This window comes from Grampus griseus, assembly GCF_964374135.1.
Source record: "Grampus griseus genome assembly, chromosome: 12".
NCBI lineage: Eukaryota > Metazoa > Chordata > Mammalia > Artiodactyla > Delphinidae > Grampus > Grampus griseus.
The window spans coordinates 4,749,104-4,775,497 of NC_139006.1; the positions used below are offsets into that span (position 1 = coordinate 4,749,104).

Sequence of the window (26,394 nt, forward strand, 5' to 3'; positions counted from 1 at the left end):
GTGTAAGTATAATGAGAAGCTGTGGGGTTCGCGCCCAAGGAAGTAGCATGATTGGACGATATAACAGAATACCTCTAGCAGGAGTGGCAGAAGGGGAGCCCATGCGACAGAGACGTGAAAGAGGTTCCCATCAGGGTGGTGTGATGCAGGGAATGAGATGTGGTCAGGGTCAGGATGCCTTTGAAGGCAGCCCTGGCAGGAGCTGCTGCTGGAGTGGCTGTTGGGTGTGGGAGAAGCAGAAGCCACAGATGACTGCTAGGTTTCTGGCCCGAGCAACCAGAAAAATGGCATTGCCATCCCTGTGATAAGGGAGGCCTGCAGGAAGGCAGATGTGGGGAAGAGAGAAAGAATCCGGAGTTCCATTTCAAAAATACTAAACGTGAAATGTTTATTAGACATCTGAATGAAGACGCGAGGTAAGAAGTTGGAAGCACAAGTGCAGAGTCCGTGGAGAAGGGCTCAAGCTGAAGAAATAAACTTGGATTATGCCAGCAAACGCAGTATTTAAAGCCAGGAGATTGAACCATAGCCCACATTTCAGCTTTGAACCTGCTAACACTTAGAGCTCACAGATATAAGGACCTGACAACATGGGGCCAATCTGTTAAAAAGGAAAAGCCAGGGGGACTTCCCTGGCGATCCAGTGGTTAAGACCCCGTGCTTCCACTGCAGGGAACTCGGGTTTGATCCCTGCTCAGGTTCGATCCCTGCTCGTGGAACTAAGATCCCACATGCCACGCGCGGCATGGCCAAAACATTTTTAAAAACTGAAAAAAGAAAAAGAAGGAAAGGCCAGAGAGAGAGAATGGTATCTCAGAGGTAAGTGGTGAAGATTCTCCGAAGACAGGGTGGGACTGATATCAAACACTGAGAGGAAGTCGAATCAGTTGTGGACTGAAAGCTAACCATTGGAATTGGCCGTGAACCCTGGAGACCCTGACAAAGGGACTTCGGCGGAGAAGAGGAAAACTTCTGATGGTGTGGGTTCATGACAGAATGGGAAGTGGGGGAATGTGATACGGAAAGCTTTTGCAAGGACGCTTTCCAGCACGGGACACAGAGAAATGAGACAAGGGATGATAATTCCTGCCCTAAGTGTTAAATAAGATGCACCACAAAAATCACTTAACAGACAGCAAGTGTCTTCTGAGGGCTGATCTTTGGTCCAGCTCTTCCATGCTAAGTCGACACAAGAGTTTCCAGCGTGCACTGTACAACCCAATGGCCCCGTACTAATGCCAAACTCACCAAATACCCACTCTGAGTTCGGAGACTGAGATGAGAGAAGAAATGAGTTGCCTGTCACCTGGAGCTTCAGGCAGAAAACAATCAAAGAAAATCACCATTTCCTGGGCTTCCCTGGTGGCGCAGTGGTTGAGAGTCCGCCTGCCGATGCAGGGGACACGGGTTCGTGCCCTGGTCCGGGAAGATCCCACATGCTGCGGAGCGGCTGGGCCCGTGAGCCATGGCCGCTGAGCCTGCGCGTCTGGAGCCTGTGCTCCGCAACGGGAGAGGTCACAGCGGTGGGAGGGCCGTGTACCGCAAAAAAAAAAAAAAAAAAAAAAAAGAAGGAGACATCAAGGAACATTTTCGGGACCGAAAGGTGAAGATAAGTGAGGAATCCTCTTACATATGTATGACCTTTCTCTTCAGCCCACGGCAGGGGGACAGATGGGAAGGAGGAAGGAGGGGTACACCTTTAAAGACGAAACCTGACACATACAGCATTTTACAATTTATCCCACTTGACAGTCTCTCTCTCTCTCTCTCTTTTTTTTTTTTGGCCGTACCACATGGCTTGTGGGATTTTAGTTCCCTGACCAGGCATTGAACCTGGGTCCTCAGCAGTGAGACCACAGAGTCCTAACCACTGGACCGCCAGGGAATTTCCCCCTCCACCTGACATTCTCAATTGCGTCATGTGGTACATTTCAGTGCCACACCCAACACTGCACCCTCACCCTCTGCCTTGTGAATTTGTGGTTCCCCCCACCAGAGGCAAAATATGCTTTATCTCAACGATGTTGGGTTTGGGCAAATGACTCCTTTTGCCCAGCAGAATTTTAACAAAAACTTCTCCATCAAATACTGAAAACACAGAACAGGGAACTCTGCTCAATATTATGTAACAACTTAAATGGGAAAAGAATTTGAAAAAAGAATAGATACATGTATATGTATAACTGAATCACTTTGCCGTACACCTGAACCTAACACAACATTGTTCATCAACTCTACTCCAACATAAAATAAAAAGTTAAAAAAAAAACATAATTAAAGGATTGGGTTTGCCCTCTTGGTGTCTGCAACCTTGATGAGGTGAACCCCAGCTGATCTGAAGACCTGTGAGCAATAAAAAAAAGCTCGTGGTGGCATGTGACTAAGATACTGGGGCTGTTTGTTATGCAGGTGTAACTAACTGATACAGTCTATGACAATGTGTCTCAAATAGTGTTTGAAGCACAACCCACATTAGAAAATACATCTTACAGTAGGACCAATACACAAAAAGTATACATAAAGGCAAAAGCCAAAGTTTCATGAAAAAATACTTAACCTCATTACTTGCCAGTCACTCTGAATTTTCTCTTCTGTTTTATCCCATCCCATTCTATTCCACTCCACTCCACTCTGTGCCATTCCAGTCCAGTCCATTCTATTCCTTCACTTTTTACAAAATGCTGGTGAGATCCCATAAAAACTGGCCCTTAATCTGAAAAAAATCCTGCACTGGAGCATTGTGGGAAAGTTATCCTTTACCCATTTTACAGATGAGGAGACTAATGCTCAGTTAGGTCACCTAGCCAGTAACGGAGGGCCAGTGTCCCAAGCGGTGTATTCTGACCCAACACTGTCCTTTTCTATTGGTCAAATAGCTGCTGCGGTAACCGCTGATCCCCTCTCTATATTCAGTTCACTCTTAGTTTTCACTTAAAAGTATTCTTAAAATGAGGGGCCTGGCTTATCCTCTGCTTGATAAAAATCAGAGACAAAATCAAGTCAGCCAAGTTCCAGTTGCAGTTCAGAGAGGTAGACGGCTGAAAAGAGCACTTCTCTTGCCCTTACCAAACTGCAAACTAAAAGCTTTTCTTAAACCCATCGGAGAACTGCTGATGCAGGGCTACAGACTAACCTGGAATCTGGAGACAGACACATGCCCACAGGGAGGAAGAGAAATCGAGCATTTGCTTCCCCAGGGTGGACCCTGCTGGATGTCACGTAAGCTAGAAAAAAAAGAATCCAAGGGAAAAACTGTACTGACTTGCTAACGGCCCCGCAGGGGCTGGTGTGAGTGTGAAGCTTTAGAGCCTGTAAACAACGGAGCTTGTAACCCCCGGGCTTGCTGTACGAATCCCATCGGGTCCTCAAGGGAAGAGCTAGCAGCATCCCCGGGACAGCTGGCTCAGGAGGGGGACAGCAGCCACTGCGGAAACTCTACACAGTTCCATATCCTCTGTCTCCCCTATGGGGCAAAAGTCTCAGTCTTTAGGCAGAAGTGTAATAAAAACTACCATTTAGGGCACTAGGGGGATTCCGTTGTATCTAAAATAACCAGTTTGAGTTAAATTTAAGCTGTTTTGTTAAAAAGAGGCCTGCCTGACTCTAGCAAACAGCTATGTGCTCCTGGTGACTAAGTTCCCTCATTAAAGTTTGTACAATAAGATTTATACAATAAGAAGCTCTAGGACATAACAGCTCTCCTGTCCCCAGTGGGTCCCCAGACTATGCTTTCGCTGGTCAGAGGCATCCCCCTCTCTGAGTCATAACTGTCTACCCCTTCCCTTCGATAAGTAAACATACCACCTCCATCATCTTTTTTTTCCCCTAGAACATTACTGAAGTGTGCTGAATAACACCGTGTGATTCTGAGCAGGTAATTTAACCTGAGTTTCTGCTCCTTCGTCGGTAATGTCAATTGGCCTTCAGCTGGCACAAATACAGCATTTGCCTATAACATACCTCTTTCTTTTCTCAATGTCCCATGCAAACAGCAGTTGGGTTCTAAAGTTAACTGAAGCAAAATTGCACCCAACCAGTATTACACAAGAAAATCCCTATTTTCATTCACCAGGCACACTGGTGATTTTTAATACATTGATTTTTAATACAAAAAATATGTAGTAACATGTATGCATAAGATATATAGATAGATAGATAGAGATATAGATATATAAAACATATATATATATAAAACTACAGGTAGCATGCAATTGTACAGATGGGTGGTATATGCAAATTACTCAATTATTTCTCTCTGCTCAGAACCCTCGAGCAATTTATAGTGTGTTGGCTCTCCCTGTGTGCTTTCTCACCTACACCTTCTGTAAAAGTATCTTCCAGTTCTTCTAACATTTCATTAGTCAAGGGTTTCTTGGAGGCCTCAGTTCAGTCTTTAATGTCTTCCTGAAGGCAAGAGGTCATTGACACCATCACCATGACTCACTTGCTTGGCCACCAGAAGAAGGCATCACACACCTCTGGAAGATGGGGAGACTCTTCTTGTTGTGCTCAAGTGCCCCCCACCAGTTGTGCCAACATACACTGACGAATACTTTACCAGGCAGAGGAACAGAGATAACCAGATTAAAAGATGCACAGTTTCTACCCATATATGTGTATATGTATGCATGTAAGTGTAAGGACACCGCGTTATTTGGGGCCAAATGCATATAGTTGAATTCTCAAGAGTTAAACTATTCATGTGGTACAGCTCCAAGCCCTTTGGGCCCCTCATACAATCATGGACACAAAGCCAAACATTAGAACTGAAACCAAGTGGCAGTGATTGGGTCTACTGACAACGGTGCATGTTGCTTACACAGTCTATAGACTATCATAAAAAATGGATATGCAAAGTCAAGCAATTCTCATGAAGATTTCTAGGAGGTAAGTCCATGGATCTTGGCTCGAGGAACCTTCTATCCACCTTTGTACCTTCATAGACTCTGACTTAATATAGTAATGCTTACTTCTCTGCCCCTCCTAGAAGATAAGGCAAGCCTTTAAGGACAAGCATGTTGCCTTATTTAATTTTCTGCAGCTCAGGCTCGTGGCACAAGGCCTGCTACCTTGTAGACATACGGGAACTACGCAGAATCAATGAGAGAGGAAGTGCTCTGCTCAGGATCGTACAACCAGGAACGGGAAGGTCTTGTGAGCCCCTCCCGTCTCACCCATCCATCATGCCCATCACTACACTGAAAGCTCCACTCTAAGGAGATTCCTTAATTCACTGTCAAGTTCTGATCATGAGGCTTTGCTCTCAGGCTCCTTTATTCTTATCAATTCTTTCTTCATGCAGATCAGTCTCACCTCCCTAGTTGGACCATGGCTGGGATGTTATTTCTTCCTCTCTCCGAAGCAGTGTGCCCAGCACCCAGCCCGGAACTGACTGATCGTCCAGGCCTCCCAGCAAAGGCAGATCTCGGAGCCAGCGTGGGCAGAATGGAGACCACTGCGCTTCGTCCCTTCCTAGCTCATCCAAAACACATGCCTTCCTTAGAGAATCTTAAAGTCTTGGTGCTAAAAAAGACCTCAGAGAATGCAACTCTTGCGCAGCCCAGAGAGGACGAGGATCCATGTCAAAGGCACAGAGAGGTCACAGAGAGTCTGAGGTTAACACTCAGTGATGATACATGCTGGGTTCCCGGCAGGGCTTTGAGGACATAAAGCAAACCCAAGTGTCTCTGCCCTCGAGGAGGTCTTTGTGGAAGAGACAGACTCCTGTGCAAAATACTGTCAAAAACAGTGACTGGGGGCTTCCCTGGTGGCACAGTGGTTGAGCGTCCGCCTGCTGATGCAGGGGGCACGGGTTCGTGCCCCGGTCTGGGAAGATTCCACATACCGCGGAGCGGCTGGGCCCGTGAGCCATGGTCGCTGAGCCTGTGCTCCGCAATGGGAGAGGCCACAACTGTGAGAGGCCCGCGTACAGTAAAAAAAACCAAAAAACAAAAAACAAAAAACAAAAAACAGTGACTGGTAGAACAGTAAGGTTTGTATGGTGTTTACAAGATGGTCGGGCCTCATTGGCTGCCTCCAGCCCACCAAACTTCAACTCACCTTCGTCCGAGATGCTCAGGACAGCCCTCCACAACAGACCCACGGACAGCCGCTCCCACCCAGCCTCGTCTCCCCGCTCATCGGCAAGCATCACGGGTCAGCTCCTGCATTCTGCTTGTTGGGTCACCTCCACGATAAACCCCCAATCAAATCACGTTCAACAAGGTGTGATTGTACCCTGACAGGCGAGTGCTTCCAAAATCGTGCCCCTTATGAAAACCACGCCAGCAAATGAGGCCCAAGATGATGGTTTGTTGTAAAGTTTAGCATACGCTTATCTGGGAAATGTGTTCATTTTAGCTTTTTACCCCTCAACATTGGGAGAGTTTCAAAGCACCACGAACGCTTTTGAATTTAGGAAAAGATCCAAGCACTTCCTAGTCATCAAACGGTGGCCCCGGAGGGATTAAGAGCTGTTCATCTGGTGAGAGCCCAGCATATCGCGCTGCCCAGGCTCCTGCACTAGCTCTGACTGCAGACACTGAACCTGGTGGACAGAAGTGCTGGGAACGAGGCTCCATCGGCACAGGAGTCACAAGCTTAGGTGTCCGGGGTTTAAGCATCAATTAGTCACATTAAAAAAAGGCATTGTGGCAGGATGAGCATATTCTCAGGGGAATGAGGGTCTGCAGGGTTTGTGTTTTCCAAACTTATCTTGAAAGTACTTCTGAAAATTTCCCTAAGAAAAGAAACTTTTCTATCAAAGAATGCTGTGAACTGAGACCTCAAGGTATAAAAACCGGCAGCTGAGAGTTTTTTTATCTCTGAGGCTCCAGGGGAAGGGAAAAAGAAAAATGCCAACGATGACCTCACCAATTTCTCCAAAATCAGAATGTAGAAAAGAGGGGGGTTGAAAGGCGCAAGCGAAGATCTGGCAGAGATGAGACTGGCTCAGCCCTGCCAAGAGAAGCCTGGGCGTCCAGACTCACACTCTCGGCGATTTCCAGAGAGACCAGCAAATCATACCCCAGCCAGGCTGAGCCAGTCACAGAGGAAGGGGGGAAGCACAGCAATGCCTCAGCAGCACAGAAGTCCCTGGAATTCACCCCCTTGATCAACTTGGAGTCCTTGCCAGTGTGACGTGGGCTAATTAAAATCCTGGATATAAAAATTCCAGTCTGAACAGCTTGAGAAGTAGCCCCCACGGTGAAATTACAGCTGTTCTTACACTATGTGACTCTGCCTTGTGAAAACCTCTACCTATGTTAGCAATGAATTAAAATAATTGCATCTAATACATTGGTCTAATCCATCTCACTTAATACAACTAACTTATCTAATATATTTGTAATAGATTTCAGTTTACCCATATAACTCACCCAGATTGTTTTCAGCACAATTGGCTAGGGATGGTGGAACTTCCAGGGATTGACTCAACATATGGGGAGGGGGAAGGGTAAGCTGTGACAAAGTGAGAGAGTGGCATGCACATATATACACTACCAAACGTAAAATAGATAGCTAGTGGGAAGCAGCCGCATAGCACAGGGAGATCAGCTCGGTGCTTTGTGACCGCCTGGAGGGGTGGGATAGGGAGGGTGGGAGGGAGGGAGATGCAAGAGGGAAGAGATATGGGAACATATGTATATGCATAGCTGATTCACTTTGTTATAAAGCAGAAACTAGCACACCATTGTAAAGCAATTATACTCCAATAAAGATGTTTAAAAAATAAAATTAAATTAAAATTACAATTAAAAAAACAAACAAAAAAAACAATCAAATCCCTCCTGGCCCAGGGAGGTGACATAAATGGGGAAGGTGGGTCTGCTGTGAAGGTCAGGGAACTTGGGGATGGTGAAAAACTTGAGGGAGCACCCCAAACCCTGCCCAAAGGGGACAGCAGCTACTACCTTGAGCCCACCGCTGCCACTGCCCTGAGCCCACAGCTACCACATGGGCTGTGTTCAGAGACCTCTGGACTTCGCGAGAGAAACGGAATTCCAGAGCTCTGGTGAAATCTACTAATGTTTGAATGTTGGCATCTAAGTATATACATTTTCAAAGTACTTTGCTCTGTCTGGGGGCACGTCTCGGGGTCTGGATTTGCCTCAAGGCCTATCATTTTATGACCTTTGGCCTAAGGACATCCTGATACGGATGACAGGATGCAGAGCAATGGCACAGAAATGTTGTTTTGGTTTTTTTCTCCCTCCAATATATCAAACTTTGAGGTCCACATCACGGCCTCATTAGCATCATGCTCTTCAATGCTTAACAAAACTTTTGCTAGTTCCCCACAGACTTTACCAGCAATAGGAAATATGTTCGTCTCACTTGCCAATGCAAATCACTTCTTAGCTGCTGCTCCAGGGACCTCTGCTGGAGAAGGAATCTGGGCTGTCGAAGGAAGGAGTGCTGGGATTGATTAGTGATGTCTGGATTGGCACATGACAGGAAGTGGGGTCTTATCACAAGTTTTGTTTTTTCTATATTATTTATATCCTATTTATGAAACCAAAATGCTTTGGCCCAATATCCTTAACCAAAGTCCCTTCTGTCCCAACCCAGGCCACGGTGCAAGCACTGGTATCAGAACTGGAAAATCCTTCAAGATCCTCGGTATCAGTCTTTCACTGAAAGGGGCTGTCAGGAAAGGCACATGGAAGTCTACCGTCCCTATGAGTGGGCTTCAGACACAGACAGTCTCAGCATACGGCCACCGACTGCTCTCCCTACAAACTCTGCTCACAGGAAAAGAAGTCAGAGTGTAACCCAAATATTTATTAAGTGTCAGACACAAAGGATGTCAGGAAGCCGTGGATAAATTCATCTCTCTGAAAGTATTCCCTGGGGAGTGACACGATTGAAACCCTTGATTATGGAAACTGCTCTGTTGTCCAGAGCATTAAAAGATGACTATAGGGCTTCCCTGGTGGCGCAATGGTTGGGAGTCCGCCTGCTGGTGCCAGGGGACACGGGTTCGTGACCCGGTCCGGAAAGATCCCACATGACGCGGAGTGGCTGGGCCCGTGAGCCATGGCCGCTGAGCCTGCACGTCTGGAGCCTGTGCTCCGCAACGGGAGAGGCCACAGCAGTGAGAGGCCCGCTTACAGAAAAAAAAAAAAAAAAAAAAAAAAGACTATATTAGGGCAATCGCTTCGGGCTGAGGCCTTTCATTTTAAAAAAAAGCCTGTTAAACTGAGCTTCAGAAGTGGTCAAAATGATCTGAAACATCTGCAGAGGGGCCCTTTAAGAAGGGTAAGGCAAGCTGCAGGGGGGAATAGGAGTGGAAAGCAGTGCTTTGAAATCTGAGACCGTCTCTTTGCATTTAAACCTGAAATGTCTCCAGGCAAGAATCCAAGAGTCGTTTAGAAGGAATACACTGCGTATATACATTGAATATAAATGATCATTGCCTGCTGGAAGCCCGTCCCTCTTGAAAATGAATTAGAAGAGATATGAGCCCATTTGTTTAGTAGGTGGCTACGTAATCCAGTCCATCCAGTCCCAGGAAAACCTTATCCCGTTGTTTCTGACTGAGACAGAATCTGTATTTCCACCTGCTGCTAAAGGCAGCATTACTTTCTCAAAGTCCATCTCAGCGTAGCGATATATATCAATAAAGCGTGAATGAATTGCTCATGCAAGACTCCTGCATATTCCGGGGAAAATGGGTGAGATTCTCCGAAGACTTCTCTCATCTACGCTCACTGAGTCTCTGCTATACGAGGGAGTCTTGGCTGAAGAAGTCAGTTCTAGCTTTAGTGGGATTTCTTCTTACCTTCACCAGTTCCTAACATCACTGAACGTCCCTCTAGACATCTGAAATGTTTCAGAGAGAAGAGGGCTATGTTTTTATCTTTGGAAAGTAATCTTAATCTTAGGATATGTATAAAATAAGTCAGTGTACGGATAATCCCAAAGTAGGGGGGAAAGAAGCCTGCCCCTGAAATAGGCACCCTAAGTTCACAGGGCTAAGTTCCCTGTGAAATTGGGGTGCTCTCTGTAAAGCGGGGGCCGAGAGCCAAGCTTCCTGGGGTCAAACCCCAGCCCTGGCACTTAGCAACTGGGTGACCTGTATTTGGGCAACAATAATTAAATGCCCTGTGCATCACTTTTCTTAGACAGTTAACGTCTAAAGTTTATTTAAATGAGGGGGAGGGGCAATATAGGGGTGGGGGAGTGTGAGGCACAAACTACTGAGTATAAATAAGTTCAAGGCTGTATGTACAACACGGAGAATACAGCCAATATTTTGTGATAACTGTAAATGGAAAGTAACCTTTAAAAATTGTATAAATTAAAAATTTTTTTTAAAATAAAGTGTATTGAAATGATTTGAGTGTCTTTAGGAAACTCAATGAATTTGAATACGAAGCTGATCCATTCTGCCCACCATCAAAGCTCACGGAAGGAGTTTAAATTGTGAACCAAGCCCCCAAACATCAAGGATAAATGTGCCAGGAGACAGAGGCACAGCGGCCGTAGTTGACCCTGCCTGATATTCGAAACACAGTCACAGACCTGATACTGAGCAGGACCCTGTGGGCTCCTGGGCACAAAAGCCTTTCTGTGTCCCCCATTTCTTCATTACAGGAAATAGGCTTCATTCAGCCTCCGTGACCTTCCCTGAGTTCCAACGGGCAGGTTCAAGCAGTTGTTAGTAAGGGAAGAGATGGGATGCAGAGACAAGGGAGGAGCAGTCAGGAGACAAGAGTGCAGCCTTGGGGCAGGTCCTGGCTCCCCCTCAAGGGATACACAGAACAATATCTTTGAGCCGTTTTGCAGATACTGAAACCCCCATCAGGTGGGAGAAGTTAACTGTCGGCTGCCCACAAGCACAGAGACCCCAGACCAATAGGAACCAGAAGGTTGATGATGCCGACTCCCGGGTACCGCCCCACCAACCAATCAGAAGAAGGTCCACGAGCTGACCACGCCCTCTTTGAGCCATTGCTATAAAACTCCTCACTACCCCCCTCCAGGTCAGGACACACAGTTGTGAGGGCATTAGCCCGTTGTGGCCCCCTTTGCCTGGCAAAGCAATGAAGCTATTCTTTTCTGGTGCGCCCAAAACTCTGCCTTCGAGATTTAATTCGGTGTCGGCCCAAGACCTCAGTAACACCATCTCCCCAGTGCGGCTCTGTTTACTGAGGGTGCGAAGCCGGGCGGCTGCAGATCTACACTGGCTAGTCCCAAGGTCTCTCTGCATGATGCCCAAACAATTCCAGAATGTTAGTTCTTCATTAGAGATGCTAAAGACAGAAAGGAACAAAATATCTCATTAATATTGAAATCTGAACGATGCTGACAGGAACAAAAGGTTGGGGATGGAGCAGTATCTATCCTCTGGCCAACAGGAAATATATGACACATCTCCCATCAGAATGGAACAATGCAAGTCCAAATTACCAGCAACAAGGAGGACAAAATTAGGCAATAACGTCCAAACTGCCTGACAACTTATTCTTAGCTGCCTGGCTCCTGGTGACGGGTGAAGGGGAGGAAATTCATGCCGAGAAACAGAAGAACGGTGTTTTCTGTAGGCATGTTTGCCAAGCCTTGCCAAAAGAGAAAGAAATGGGCTTAAACCACTTTTGGATTTTTCTCCATCTCCTTCTAATGACATCAGGACCCGTCTGAGGGTTTCTCCGGAAGCCCGTTGGAGCCCACAGCAGACAAGGACCCTTTGGAGATAAGTCAGTGCAGAGAGACTGTCCTGAACCTATTTCATCAGCACTGCAGGATCCCAACAAGGTCCTCAATCCCACCCCCCAGGTGCCTGGGCCTCACCTTCCATTAGGTTGATCTCCTCCTACAGTGCAGGACACGTGGAAGATGAGAACCACAGCCCCCGGGCAAAACGCGTCTGCACATCTCTTTCAATTGGATGACTTGCCAACAATCAAAAGTCTTACATAAAATGTGGACTTTCAGAAACACCTGTCTTTAATTCTGTCTTTACAGGAGAGAGGAAATAGAAAGGGACTGTGTGTCCACTTTTCGGTACCATGAATTCGCACACGCAGTGGACTAATGCTTACTCACCACCCACTGAGCCCAGACACTTAAACCTCTCCCGCCTCAGTTTCCTGGGCTGTAAAATGGGCATAAGAGTAGTACCTACTCTGTCGGGGTGCTGGGCGGGTCGGGGGCTGCAATGTGTAAAGAACCAGTGGACCAGAGTCTGGCGTGGTGTCACCGTGGGCTGTGGCTGTTCTCGCTGCTCCTTCTAACAGACTCTTCGGGGCAGGAAGACAAGTGAGACACGGACCTGCCCTCAAGGGGCAAACCTGCCACCTGTACAGGGACACACGCCATGCTGAGTCCCTAATACGTGCACCTACACAGGGCACAGAAGCACAGAGGTGAGGACCCTGGTGTGGGAGGCGGGATGCAGAACGGCAGGAAGGAGGCGGCTGCACAGATCCCAGGGGCACCTGAGCCAGAGTCCAGAGGACACAGCTGGGGCGTGTCCAGATGCAGAGACGGGGAGTGACAGCTGGGGCGTGTCCAGATGCAGGGAGTCGGGGAGGGATGCTCGGCCCAGGAAGTAGCACGGGCCCAGGAAAAAGATGTGAAAACCACACAGAAGAAGGCAGAAATCAGAGAAGGAGAGAAATCGAGTCCAGATGTGCCTCTGGATCTAACTCCGTCTATAGCTGCATGAGTCCATATATTTCCCCTTTCCGGGCTTAAGACAGTTGGATTTGCGTTTCTGTCACTTGCAACCAAAGCAAAAGAAAGCTCGCCCACACAGGATTTCACCGCGGGCCTGCCAGGTCCCACTGCCCCCTCCACCTGTCCAGCCCCCTCCACCTGAATCGCGATGTCTCCGGCTCAGTGACATCAGCTCTCAGATGCCTCTCTAAGGACCATGTTCAGGACACGCCCACCTTCCACCTTATCCTCTCTGTGAATCCAACCACTTAAGGAAAATCGGGTCACATGGCCTTTTGCAGGGGCTACGTGATGACCCAGGAAATGCAGCTGCTCTCTCGAAGCTTCCTGCATCCTCCAGCGGTGACATTGGGCTCTATTTAGTGACCCCACACAAGCGGCAGAAACCTCTGTGTTTTTTCTCCGACAGCACATCTGCCGCCTACCCTTGCCCTTCACAGACGAAATTTGGAAATAAAGACCTTCCCTGGGGCAGAGAAGGCTTTAAAATGTTAATACCCTTTTAGGAGGCCTTTAGCATCTCATTATTTCAAGTCCGGCTGATACCAGAAGGCTGGAAACTTAATTATTGCAGCCAAAAGTTGGAGGGTACCCTCTTCAAGACAGCATGAGTTTACACTGATTTCTCTCCAAGCGTGAATGAGTTCATCCCCTGCTGGTGACGTATGCCGGGGCTTCTGTGGTTCTGGAGACTGCAACTCACTGACCAACAGTACAATTACCAACACATTAAACACAGAAGGCCATTACTTGGTCGGCAAGATAGACACTGAAAGATTAAATCACAATTACAACATGGAGATTGCATTTTTCTTCCTCCCTCTGAAGACCTTGAAAGACACTTAGCAAAGAACCACAAATGTGCTGTTGCTGGCAGCATAAAGACCCTCAAAGCTGTCTAGATCTTAATCCCCCAAACCTCTAATGTGTCACCTTACACGGTAGGTGGAACTGTGACCCCAGAATGATATATCCAAGCTCTAGCCCCGGGAAGCTGTGAATGTGACCTTATTTGGAAACAGGGTCTTTGCAGATATAATTAACTTAAGGATAGTGAGATGAGATCATTGTGAATCAGGGTGGCCCCTAAATCCAATGACGAACGCCCTTATAGGAGAATAAGGCCACACAGAGACAGAAGAGAAGTGAAGATGGAGACAGAGACGGGAGGGATGCGGCCACAAGCCGGTGACACCTGGGGCCCCCAGAGGCTGGAAGAGTCAGGGAAGGATCCTCCCCTAGAGCTTCTGGAGGGGGTGTGGCCCTGCTAACACCTTGATTTCAGACTTCAGGCCTCCAGAACTGGGAGAGAACAGGTTTATGTTGTTTTAAGCCACTGAGTTTGTGGGAACTGATACGGCAGCTCTAGGAAACTAATACATGTGGCAAAGGGACTCTGCACATGTATTTGAGATAAGGACCTCGAGGTGAAGGGATTATCCTGGGATAGCCAGGTGGGCCTAATGTAATCTCAAAGGTCCTTATTAGAGAGAGGCAGGAGGCTCAGAGCCAGAGAAACAGAGGTGATGATGGGACCAGAGGTCAGAGAGAGAGAGAGAGATTTGAAGATGCTACGATGTTGACTTTTAAGATGGAGAAAGGGGCCACAGCCCAGACAGGCAGGCAGCCTCTAGAAGCTGGAAAAGGCAAACAGATTCTCTGCTAGAGCTTCCAGAAGCAACGCAGCCCTGCCAACCAAACCATTTTAGGGTCCTGACCTCCAGTACCATCAGATAATAAATGTACATTGTTTTAAGCTACTAAATTCACGTTCATTTGTTACAGCAGCAAGAGGAAACTGACACACGTGCCTTCCAGGTCATGCGGGTGGAAACAAAATTCCTTTGCAAATTCAGAAAACTTTATTTATCAACTGACTCCCTGATGGGAAAGCCATAGGAATGACACTTTACTACTAGCTCATAAAGGTGCTCCCCCACGGAGTCAGGATTTGAACAGCCATCAGTTGTTTGGAAGCCTACCCCCGCCCCCCAAACTCACTCCCTCTGCATTCTTTTTCTTTATGTTGAGCTAGAGTGGTTCCCTTTTGACTTCCACTCTTGAAATCTAAAAAGCACAAATCTACCCCATATTCCGAAGGATGGCCCTTGAAAGACTTCAGAAGAGCTGTCATGTTTCTCTCTTCACCTCTCCCTGGGCCTTTTCTTCTCACCACCAGGCTCAACACTCACACTTCCTTCAATCATTTCTCCTGTGATTTGATTTCAAGGGCCCTCAGCCCCTCAGACACTCTGACAGAATACGATCCAATTTCCAGCTTCCACTTATGCCTAGAAAGATACAGGATTCTCCATCAGAGGAACGAGTGACATGTAACATCTTTGACTTATAGAGACCAGGGGACAAGAAATAGCTCCCTTTCCTCTGAAACCTACTATCAAAAAACCAGCTGCACAAGTGTGACGAGAAATCACAGATGTCCCTCCACCTCCACGCGGGAGGCAAGAGGAAAGGGTGGAGACTGCGGTGACCTGGATGCACCGGCCTTACGCACAGGGGCGTCCTCTGCTCACTTCCGGGTTGAGGGTCACAGGAAGCAGTGTGGGCCCAGGGCTACTCAACTTTGTGAATTTCATAAGAGGCTAGAAATCCAGATTTCTATGTGATTTGCCAATTTTTATAGGATGGCAGCAAATTAAATAAACACACACACACTCCTCTGAACCAGATGCAGCCTGCAGTCTGCCCACCTGTGACCTCTGTTCTGGGGTCACGCACCCATTAATGCCAACAAAAATCATATCAGCCTGTGGCAGCCGCTTCAGACAGGTGGTTCCACAGGGAATTAGAGCTATGATCTTGTAATAACTTTCAATGGAGTATAAGCTGTAAAAATATGGAATCGCCATGCTGTACACCTGAAACTAATACAATATTGTAAATCCACGATACTTCAATTAAAAAACACAGCTGGTTCATCAGATCTCACTGTGAACAAAACGGCCAAGGCTTCTTGCACACACACACATGCAATTAATATGCATCTTCTATGTATGTTTTTTTTTAACACAGAAGTACTTGTCCACTTAAAATGGGACACAGATCGCTTCCAATCTTGCCAAGGTTCCAGCCCTTCAAAATCCTTTATGTCCTCAGATTTATTCCCCCGATGTCATACGGTCCCATGTCGAAGAAGCCAATTTGCGTATCACTACAATTAACACCGTCCTGAATTTATACCTTGTCCCTTACCTAAGTCACAATCCCAACGCTCAGAATTGCCATCGCATGACGATCTTTGGTGAAACCTGCAAGACTCTCCCTGGGGAATCACACAGAGTTTCCTGCACCGTGAGGAAGTGACCGGCTGACAAATCCACAGACCAAGGGGGTCTCTCCCTGGGGTGCTAATGAGCACCCACGTGTTTAGGTGCCCCTGGGGTGACGCCCAGGCCAGCGGACAGCTCTGAGGACGACGCTGTACATCTTAGCGTTATGACAAAATTTATGACAAATATTGACACGAAAGCTGCGACAAATGCATCACAGCCATTTAGTGAATCCCCCTCAATTGACCCAGGCGCCAGGATTTGCAGCGGAGCCTGGGCTCCCCTAGAAACGTCTTACAGCAGCTCTGCACTTGGGGATCTGCACGCTCTCGTTTGCTAAGATCAGGCCACAGTTCGCTAGAAGACAGCCCCATCTTCATGAGGCCACGAAAGCGACCGCTGAGCCAGAAACTACGCCTTCCAAAGCAATTTCTCTCTCAGGCTCAGGGGAGGATGCTTTTAGTATATTTCCACAAAGGGGAGACAGCCAAGTACACGGCAACGATGGGATCCATGAACTTGGGCTTGCCTCTGTAGGGTAGAGCTCTCCAGGGCAGGACAGTGGAGGTCCCGCCCAGGGGGGCTCCACACCAGGCTCTCGGGAGGGAACAAGGCTGAGGGGTCTACAGAGCTGAGCCATCTGTTTGAGCCCAGGGTGGCATAACCACACAGATGCCACCTCCATGTGCCATCCCAATGTCTCCCTCCTGGAATGACGGGGGATGGTAAGTAACAGGCATTTTCAAAGGCAACCAAGGGCAATGAATCAATATTTTTCATTCTGTGCAGATGAGTTTGTATGACTTGGCTCAGATCTTTCCTGACTCAGAATATTGAAGGCTTTAGATTTGTTTAATCAAACCTGCCCACAGAGTCCGAGGCCTGCCAGGAGCCCCAGGGCAAGGCCGTGTGTCCTTTGAAGCCAGTCCACCTTCTGTCTCGAGGGGAGAATTAACATTCCGCCCAGAAAGAAGGCGATGTCAAATCGGGGTTTCCTAAGGATTAATTTTGTTTGTAATTAGGCCTCACAGACACATCAATTCTTCCTTATCAAAACCATCTCCAGCTTAAGGCACAGCCTCCTGCAGGTCACTGTAAGAAGGAAGGAATCCCTTCCAGATCTTTTCCGCCACAGGGAAAACCCTGCAGGATTTTCTGTCCACCACAGAGTTCTTCAGACGGGGACCAAGTTTCATTTCACCTCTGAACAGGAGCCCGCAGAGCAGAAAGAAGGAAGAACTCAGCGGTGCTGTGTTTTCCTAAACTGAACGAAGACATAGGACCTGGGAGCTCTCTTCGCAGCTTAGAGGAGGAAGGATCATTCTGAAGATGGAAGTCCTTTCTCTCGGGGTCTCTGCTGCAAGAGGGAACTGCCGATCAGGGCGCCAAGAAAAAACGGGCAGAAACTCTAAATTCAGTGACTCAAACAGACCCCTGCACAGACATGGAAAAACATCGTGGGCCGGTTCCTGGCTGAATACGGAGTCCTAAATCCAGCTGATTAGGATGCAGGACGCAGCAGAAATGTGCCACGGCCAGATTTCCCCAGACTGTGAGCTGTGTCCCACTGGTACCCAAGTGAAGTTAGGGGGCACATGGATGGACTTTTCAAAAAGTTAATAGTCGTTTATTTTCATGTATATTAAGAAAAAGTACATCAAGCTCATGAATTTTATTGTCTTCTACTGAGACATTTAAGATATTTAAGGTTGAAAAGTGAGGCACTTAAAGAAAATATAATGAGTAAATTATATTATTTGGCACAGGAAGTTGGCAAAAATTGCGAAGATGGCAGGTAGCTGGCTAAAATTCAGGAAATATTGTCCTATGAGCAAAAGAATGGGAAGAGAATTGTTTCCGCTCAAGATTAAGACCGGGGGAAGGAAGCAGCACGGCGCGTGCAGCCTCCTCTGATTCCAGGCGAGCCCCTGCCATCACTCCCTCCGTCCTCAGCATCCTCACCCCGGTCTCAGCCCTTCGGAGCCTGGGACGCTCAGAGCAGCCCCGAGACAGAAAGGGAGGGAAAGGACCGAGTGCCTGGGGATCTGGAGGTAAAGCCCGCCGTACCTTGACGACGTCTTCATCCGCAGACCTGCATTCCACAGCCTCCGACACGTCCACCACCGAACCGTCCTCTTGAACGGCCACGACCTTGACGGGAACCGAAACAACCTTTCCGGTGAGAATGGCCGTGTTCAGAACCTCCGTGTCCTGTGCGGGAGAAAAGAGGGCGCGTGTCAGCCACAGGCACGCCCGTGAGCCCCGGGAGGGGTCACCAGCAGGCTACCTCCGACCTTAGTTGTTGTTCTACAATTTACAAAACTGTCTGTGCCCTACAGACACACCTCGCACACGGCGCAGGAGTTCTTTTCGATATTTGCCAAATCTTAGCTCGAGGTTCATTTGGTAAACGACGGCCTATGTTCAGGGCTTATTCACATAGTGAACACAGCCTTCGTTTTGGTTTCAAATTAGGAAAGACAGCAGCACAGAGAAGAGAAGAGAACTAGGTGCAGGTTATAAGCCTCCGCACTCCTGAGCTGACCACCAGCGCCCTCTACCCCCAAACCTCCAAGCGCCCCCTCCCCGGGATTTCCCAGCCAAGCCCGGGAAATCACACTCCCTGGCCCACAATCCCTGCTAGCTATTGTGAAACTGACATCATGTTAATTTCTCTCCTCCTCCGACATCCTTCAAAGTTCTGTAGGTTTTATCTTCCTAATTTATCTCCCATCGGTCAAATTCTTGTCATCCCCAGGACCAATTCCTCCACGGAGGGAGAATGCTCCCCACTTGGACAACCATGACGGCCCCTAACTGGCCTCCCTGTGTCCACTCTCTTCACAGCAGCTGGAAGCTAATCTTTTTTACTTCAATATAATTCAGATGATTTCTCGCCTAGATTAAAACTCTTTGAAAACATCCTAGGGTTCTTAGAGATGAAGGCCAAACTCGCTGACCTGGAGAGACCTAACCCTCGCCCACCTCTCTAGCTCCTTCTTGCCCCTTCCTGCTGCCCCCCATCACTGTCAAGCCTCAAACACAGGACTTTTCTGTTCTTCCAACAGTGAATCTCATTCATGCCTTCCGCTCTTTCATATGCAGAGCTCTCTACCGAAAACACGCCTCCCTGTTCCTTCCATCCTTCAGATCTCAGCATAAATGTCCACTTCTTTGGAGAAACAGGGCTTTTCTGCCTGTCCACAGTGTGTGTTAGCACTGCATTATTATTTCTCATAGCACCTAGTCTGTCCTGCATGGTAATAACCACAAGTGGTCACTATATACTTATTTTGTGTTTATGTTTTAATCTCTGACTGTTCCTGAGATTGTAAACTCCCCAAGGGTCAAAGCCATCATTGCTCTGACCTCCGCTGCACCCAGAGAACCCGGGACAGTATCTGGCATGGGAGAAGCAGTGCAGAAGAGAGCATGCATGGGTTCTGGGACTGGACTGTGTTTGAAACTGGCTCAGACTCTGATTCGGTGAGGATCTACAGTTACAGAAAATCTGACTCAAGTGAAATAACCCAACACGGGTTTATACGCTTCACTCATAACCAGAATTCTGGAGCTATGTGTCTGCTGGCTCTGGTCCAGTGACTCAGTGAGGGGAGGGCTACTACTTCTCTGCAGCTCTCCTGGCCACTCCCTCAACATAGCAAGATGGCATCTATCACACCAGCCATCTCCATCCACTGTCTAAGCGGGGGGAAGGCTGAGGGGGGAGGGGTCACCTGCTGCACCGGCTCCTCATCATCAGGAAGTCCAAAGCTTGTCACACGGCCAGCCCACCTGTAAAGGAGGCTGGGGAAGTGGGCTTTGATAGTGGAGCTGGTCATGGAGGAGGGGTTTGTAAATGGCTTTTTATAATCCATTAACGGCACCTGCCACAAGATATTTCCCCATGTGCCAGGGTTCCCTGATCTGAAATCCAGGGATAATAAAAGCACCTACTGTGTGGTGACCTTATGAGGATATAATGGGTCAATCCATGTACCAGATTTAGAACAGAGATGGCACATAACAAGCCACAAGAACACACTAAATACAGAGATTACAGTGGATGCTGCAAAAGATGTGCTTCACGAATGAATTAGAGAACCACTGAGTGGGTTCACGAAGGGACTGTGGTGGAGATACTACTTCCACACTCGTCTGAAGAGAAGAAGTCAACTAGAGAAGCTGCTGGACACGGGGCAACTCAGCTCAGCAGTGAGATTCACCAAACACTCAGCAACTGGCTCCACCGGAATGGACCAAACAGACCATCATTTTAAGTGTTCCTTTCACTCCTGGGAGCCCCTACTCTCAGCTCATGCACTGAGTGGGTCCCACCTTCAATGTTCTAAATCAGCCCCTCATTCTCCACCCCAAATGTGAAAAAGGGTAAGAGATGAGGTTGAAGAAGAAGGAGAAGGAGGAGAAGAAGAAGAAGAAGAAGAAGGGGAAGAGGAAGAAGAAGAAGAGGAAGGGGAAGAGGAAGAAGAAGAAGAAGGAGAGGAGGAAGAGGAAGAGGAGGAGGAGGAGGAAGAGGAAGAAGAAGAAGAAGAGGAAGAGGAGGAGGAGGAGGAAGAGGGAGAGGAAGAAGGAGAAGGAGAAGAAGAACAGAAAGAGGAAGAAGAAGAAGAAGAAGAGGAAGAAGAAGATGAGGAAGAGGAAGAAGGAGAAGAAGAGGAAGAAGATGAGGAAGAGGAAGAAGAGGAGGAAGAAGAGGAAGAAGAAGAAGAAGAAAAAGAAGAAGAGGAAGAGGAAGAAGAAGAGGAAGAAGAAGAAGAGGAAGAAGAAGACAAGGAAGAGGAAGAAGAAGAGGAGGAGGAGGAGGAAGAGGAAGAAGAAGAGGAAGAAGAAGACAAGGAAGAGGAAGAAGAAGAGGAGGAGGAGGAGGAAGAGGAAGAAGAAGAGGAAGAGGAAGAAGAGGAAGAGGAAGAAGAAGAAGGAGAAGGAGAAGAAGGCAGCAGAGGAGGAGAAGGAGGAGGAGGAGAGTTCTGAGTACTTTACATGTAATTAATTGCTCATTGACTTTTCTCAGCAACCCTCCTAAAGTAATTACTAGTATTGTTCCCAGTTTATAGATTGTTTTTCATTGATATTAAAGCTGTAAATAGTACCTACTTGTCAATAGGAAACATCAGCTTTGTAATGAATGTTTGAAAACAATGCCAACCCAATCTACGAGAGATGAAAAACTAAGTTGTTGGCTGTTCTTTTACATATTTCTTTTCCTCTAGATGGAATCTCAAGGAGATACACCCAAAAGAGTGTAAATATAGTCCATGTTCCTGAGGATCCCACAGTCACCAGGGAGATGAAATTTATGTACTTTTACATGTAAGCTGTACAGCGAGGACAGGAAGCAGGAAGCAGTGCAGAAGCTGAGATGAGAACCCACCAAAGGCGGGATAATGGTGTGGAATGATCACAGTGTGTACGAAGAACAGACACGGAACCACGGTTCTAGAACAGATGGCTAAATTCAGCTCATGATACAATTGGAGAAATCAGTGTGGGTGTTTTCTGTGTGTAACAGACAGGCATTAACTTTGCTTGATGCACATCCATGGATACTGAACATCCACCCATCCTCCCTCTTTTTGAAATGACATTTCATTTTTCCTTTGGGTATCATCCCACTCTGCTATCAATGAATGTGGCTTGGATGGCACCGACGCAGGCCACCCAATCAGGCTTCACTCATAAGCAGATTAACCAAATTGTGGTCCATCGAGGTATTCCATCTCCACGTCCACAAAGACTGATTCAAGTGAAACCCAAAACAAAAGAAATCAGACACAACGGTAGGAGGCAGACAGATTCCCAGGAAAGATTTCTGGGCTCCTGAACCCAGCTACATCTGTGTCTGTTATCTTTGGAAATTTAGAGATATAAAATAAACTGTTTTACTTAAGCCACTTTTAATTGGGTTTATGTCACTTGAAACTGAAAGTCTTCACTAATGCACATGAGATTAGACAACATGCTGGGCTCTAGGGAAAGAGAAAATAGAAAAATAAACATCCGTCTCTACCCTGAAGAAGCTCACAGCCTTTAAAGAAGACACTATCATCATTTTCCCAAACTGAGTTTCAAGGGAGGTGGCTTTATTTTTCATAACAACAAATCACAACCAATCAGAGCTTGTTGATTTTATTTCAAATACACTTGTGACCATGTTTCCTTCTGTAGCTTTTTCTGTGTGTGGCTGAGATTTTTGCAACAATGGTTTCCAGTGTCCACCAACAGCTTCTCAAAAATCCCAAAGGCAGTTTCAACCTGCCTCTGGCACAATGAGAAAGCAATTTGTCATATTAAATATTACATTTAAATCATCCCCTGGTGCCAGAGACTGCTAAAAATTCACCATCTATCAGAATACAACTCTTTTATTGTGTTCCTGTTTGTGCCAGCTCTAGGTTTCATGTCTTGAAAACATATTTATATTCCTTTATGAAGATGTTTCCATTAACGCTTCACATTAGTGTGACATCTGTGAAAATGGCAAAGTAGGGACATCTGAAAATTCTCTCCTCTGTAAAAGCAATGAGGAAATTGGCCAAAAAAAAAAAAAAAGAGTCAAAATCAACTTTTCAGAACTCTAGAAATAAAACAAAGGTTTGCGCAGCCAGGAGAGCATTTATTCAAGAAAAATGGCTGAATCTTGGTAAAAACAGAGAATTTTGTGGCATTTTAACTTGATTCACTCCCATTCCCTACTCTCCAGCTCAGTAGTAGCTTTGAAAAATAACAGCTCACATTCACAGAAAAACACCACAATCTGACAGCTACAGAGAGCAGATCAGGGCTGGAGATCTTTCAAAACTTCATTCCCAAAGAACTGCCGTTATTTGACTTGTCTGCTACTTCCCTGGAAGATCCCACTTGGAAAGCTGTCTGTACCTGACCTGACTCTGAACTCACCCAGTGTGAAAAGCTTTTTATGTAGAGCTATTTGTTTAAAGCAATCACAGGCAGTTAGTTAACTTCACAGCTAGCTGCCTGAGGCAGTGGATAACAGTTGTGACAAACAACAGACTAATCAAAAAGCTTAATAGGAAAAGATGAGGAATGGAATGTCCAGGGGGCTTTGAAAGGTTAATACATATTCTGGGGAATCTATAAGACCATGCTTATACTTAGGGCTGTGTGCATGCCCAGGACCCCTTCATACTCAAGGAAGACCTGAGAAAGCTCTAAGCGCTCACCTCTGGTTGACCTTGAAGTTCTATGGAAGCAGGAAGTGAAAGCTAAGGCAGAGCTGTCTAATGCCTGACTGAGGATTGAAGGCATGTGTGAACACACTCAAAGAGACCTTTGGTAGTTTGGGATGCATTGATTTCAGATGCCTAAGGAAATCTCTGTCCAATCACTGGCTGACCGCCAACCTAACCAAACAGAGAATCAGTGGCCATGTGCAACAAAGAATAGAGACTTTACAGAATTCATTCACAGAAGTCACTAAACAAACAAACTACTACCACTGCTGCTACAGACAACAATAAAAACAAACCCAAGGAAGGGGACATCATCTAATTTTCAGTTGCTACCTTATATTATTTAAAATGTCTACTTTTCAACAACAACAAAAAATTTAGGAGAAAGGCAAGAAAACAAAAAAGCATGGTCCAGCCACAGGACAAAAGCTATCAATAGAAACTGTCCTTGAAGAAGCCCAGATGTTGGATCTACTAGACAAAGATTTTAAATCAGCTATTTCAAATACATTCCAAGAACCAAAAAAAAAAAAAAAAAAAAAAAAAAATCATGTCTAAAGAACTAAAGGAAAGTATGAGAAAGATGTCTCCCCAAAGAGAGAATGCCAGTAAAGGGCTATAAATTATGATTAATTATGATAAAAAGAACCAAATGGAAATTCTGGAGTTGAAAAGTACAACAACTGAAATGTATCTTCTCCAATAAGTATGGAAAGAAAGTAGAAGGACATAAGAGGAGGAGATGTAGGAAATCCACAAACAAGTGAAAATGTAAAAGCTTCCTTTTAAACAACCAATTGTTCAGAGAAGAAATCACAAAAGAAATTAGAAATCACAAAAGAAATCAGAAAAATGCTTTGAGGTGAGTGAAAAAAAAACACAACATACCAAAACTTATGAGATGCAGAGAAAGTCATACTTAGACAGAAATTTATAGCTGTAAATGCCTATGCAATAAAAGAAGAAACATCTCAAATCAGTAACCTAGACTTCCACCTTCAGGGACCAGGAATAAAATAAAAAGAGCAAACTAAACCCAAACCCAAGCAGAAATAAGAAAGAGTAGAAATAAATAAAAGGAATAGAAAACAATATAATCAGTAAAAATAAAGCAAGAGTAAGTTATTTTGAAAGATTTAAAAATGGGCAAAGCTGTAGTTAGATTGATGAGAGAGAGAGAGAGATGGAATACAGACTTCTAAAATCAGGAATAAAAGAGGGACCAAGCTTATGGAACAAAAAAATTATAGAGGCATACTAGAGCAATAGTATGCTAAAAACGAGATGCAAAAGAATAAATCCCTAGCGAGACACAAACTACCAAAACTGACTCAAGGAGAAGTTCAAATTTTGGTAGACCTATAACAAAGAGATTGAAGTAAAAATCAAAATATTTCCCCCAAAGAGAAGTCCAGTACCACATGGCTTCACCAGTAAAGTCTAAAAAATGCTTAAAGAAAAATTGTCTCCAATTTTCAGAAATTCTTCCATGAATTAGAAGAGGAAATAGTCCCCAATTTATTCAATAAGTTTTCATCTTTTTCAGATATATGCCCAGGAGTGGGATTGTAACTCCAATTTGGAAAGACACATGCACACCAATGTTCATAGCAGCACTATTTACAATAGCCAAGACATGGAAGCAACCTAAGTGTCCACTGACAGATGAATAGATAAAGAAGATGTGGTACATATATACAATGGAATATTACTCAGCCATAAAAAAGAATGAAATAATGCCATTTGCAGCATCATGGATGGACTAGAGATTATCATAATGAGTGAAGTAAGTCAGACAAAGATAAATATTATATGATATCACTTATATGTGGAATTTAAAAAATTAACACAAATGAATTTATTTACAAATCAGAAACAGATTCACAGACATAGAAAACAAACTTATGGTTCCCAAAGGGGAAAGGGGAGGGGAGGGATAAATTAGGAGCTTGGGATCATCAGATGCACACCACTATATATAAAATAGATAAATAACAAAGATTTACTCTATAGCACAAGGAACTATATCCAATATCTCTTAATAACCTATAATGGAAAAGAATCCAAAAATATATATGTATAACTGAATCACTTTGCTGAACATCTGAAACTAACACAATATTGTAAATCATCTATACTTCAATTAAAAGAAAAAATTTCCTTATCCATATACAAACATTGAAACAGAATTTTCATGTAAATCACAAAGAAAATTTAATGGACTTACAAAAACATCTAATGCTTTCTTAAATAAAGTTTCTCATCTCACTGTTTAAAAAAAGAAGAAGAAAAGTTCACTGTTTTTAGCTATGAAAATCTAGGAGTAGCATGTAACTTTTTTTTTCAACATCTTTATTGGAGTATAATTGCTCTACAATGGTGTGTTAGCTTCTGCTGTATAACAAAGTGAATCAGCCATACATATCCCCATATCCCCATATCACCTCCCTCTTGCATCTCCCTCCCACACTCCCTATCCCACCCTGCTAGGTGGTCACAAAGCACTGAGCTGACCTCCCTGTGCTATGCAGCTGCTTCCCACCAGCCATCCATTCTACACTTGGTAGTGTATATATGTCCATGCCACTCTCTCACCTCATCCCATCCCACCCTTCCCACTCCCCATGTCCTCAAGTCCACTCTCCATGTCTGTGTCCTTATTCCTGTCCTGCCGCTAGGTTCTTCAGAACTTTTTTTTTTTACATTCCATATATATGTGTTAGCATATAGTATTTGTTTTTCTTTCTGACTTACTTCACTCTGTATGACAGACTCTAGGTCTATCCACCTCACTACAATAACTCAATTTCGTTTCTTTTTATGGCTGAGTAATATTCCATTGTATATATGTGCCACATCTTCTTTATCCATTCATCTGTTGATAGACACTTAAGTTGCTTCCATGTCCTGGCTATTGTAAATAGTGCTGCAGGGAACATTGTGGTACATGACTCTTTTTGAATTATGGTTTTCTCAGGGTATATGCCCAGTAGTGAGATTGCTGGGTAGTATGGTAGCTCTATTTTTAGTTTTTTAAGGAACCTCCATACTGTTCTCCATAGTGGCTGTATCAAGTTACACTCCCATCAACAGTGCAAGAGCATTCCCTTTTCTCCACACCCTCTCCAGAATTTACTGTTTGTAGACTTTTTGGGGGTGTCTGACTGTTGTGGCCTCTCCCGTTGCAGAGCACAGGCTCTGGATGTGCA

The 26,394-nt window shown here is 45.6% G+C and overlaps 1 protein-coding gene across 2 annotated transcripts in view; it reads right to left on the bottom strand.

The window, feature by feature from the left end:
• Positions 1 to 26,394, bottom strand: part of TMEM132B (transmembrane protein 132B) — a gene marked incomplete at both ends in the record, with an annotated part of 382,785 nt that overhangs the window by 16,368 nt on the left and 340,023 nt on the right. For both annotated transcript variants that reach the window (XM_082667175.1, XM_082667176.1), the window contains one exon: positions 18,042 to 18,185. In XM_082667175.1, the coding sequence (XP_082523301.1) occupies positions 18,042 to 18,185 (144 nt within the window). The remainder of the gene's footprint in view (positions 1 to 18,041; positions 18,186 to 26,394) is intronic.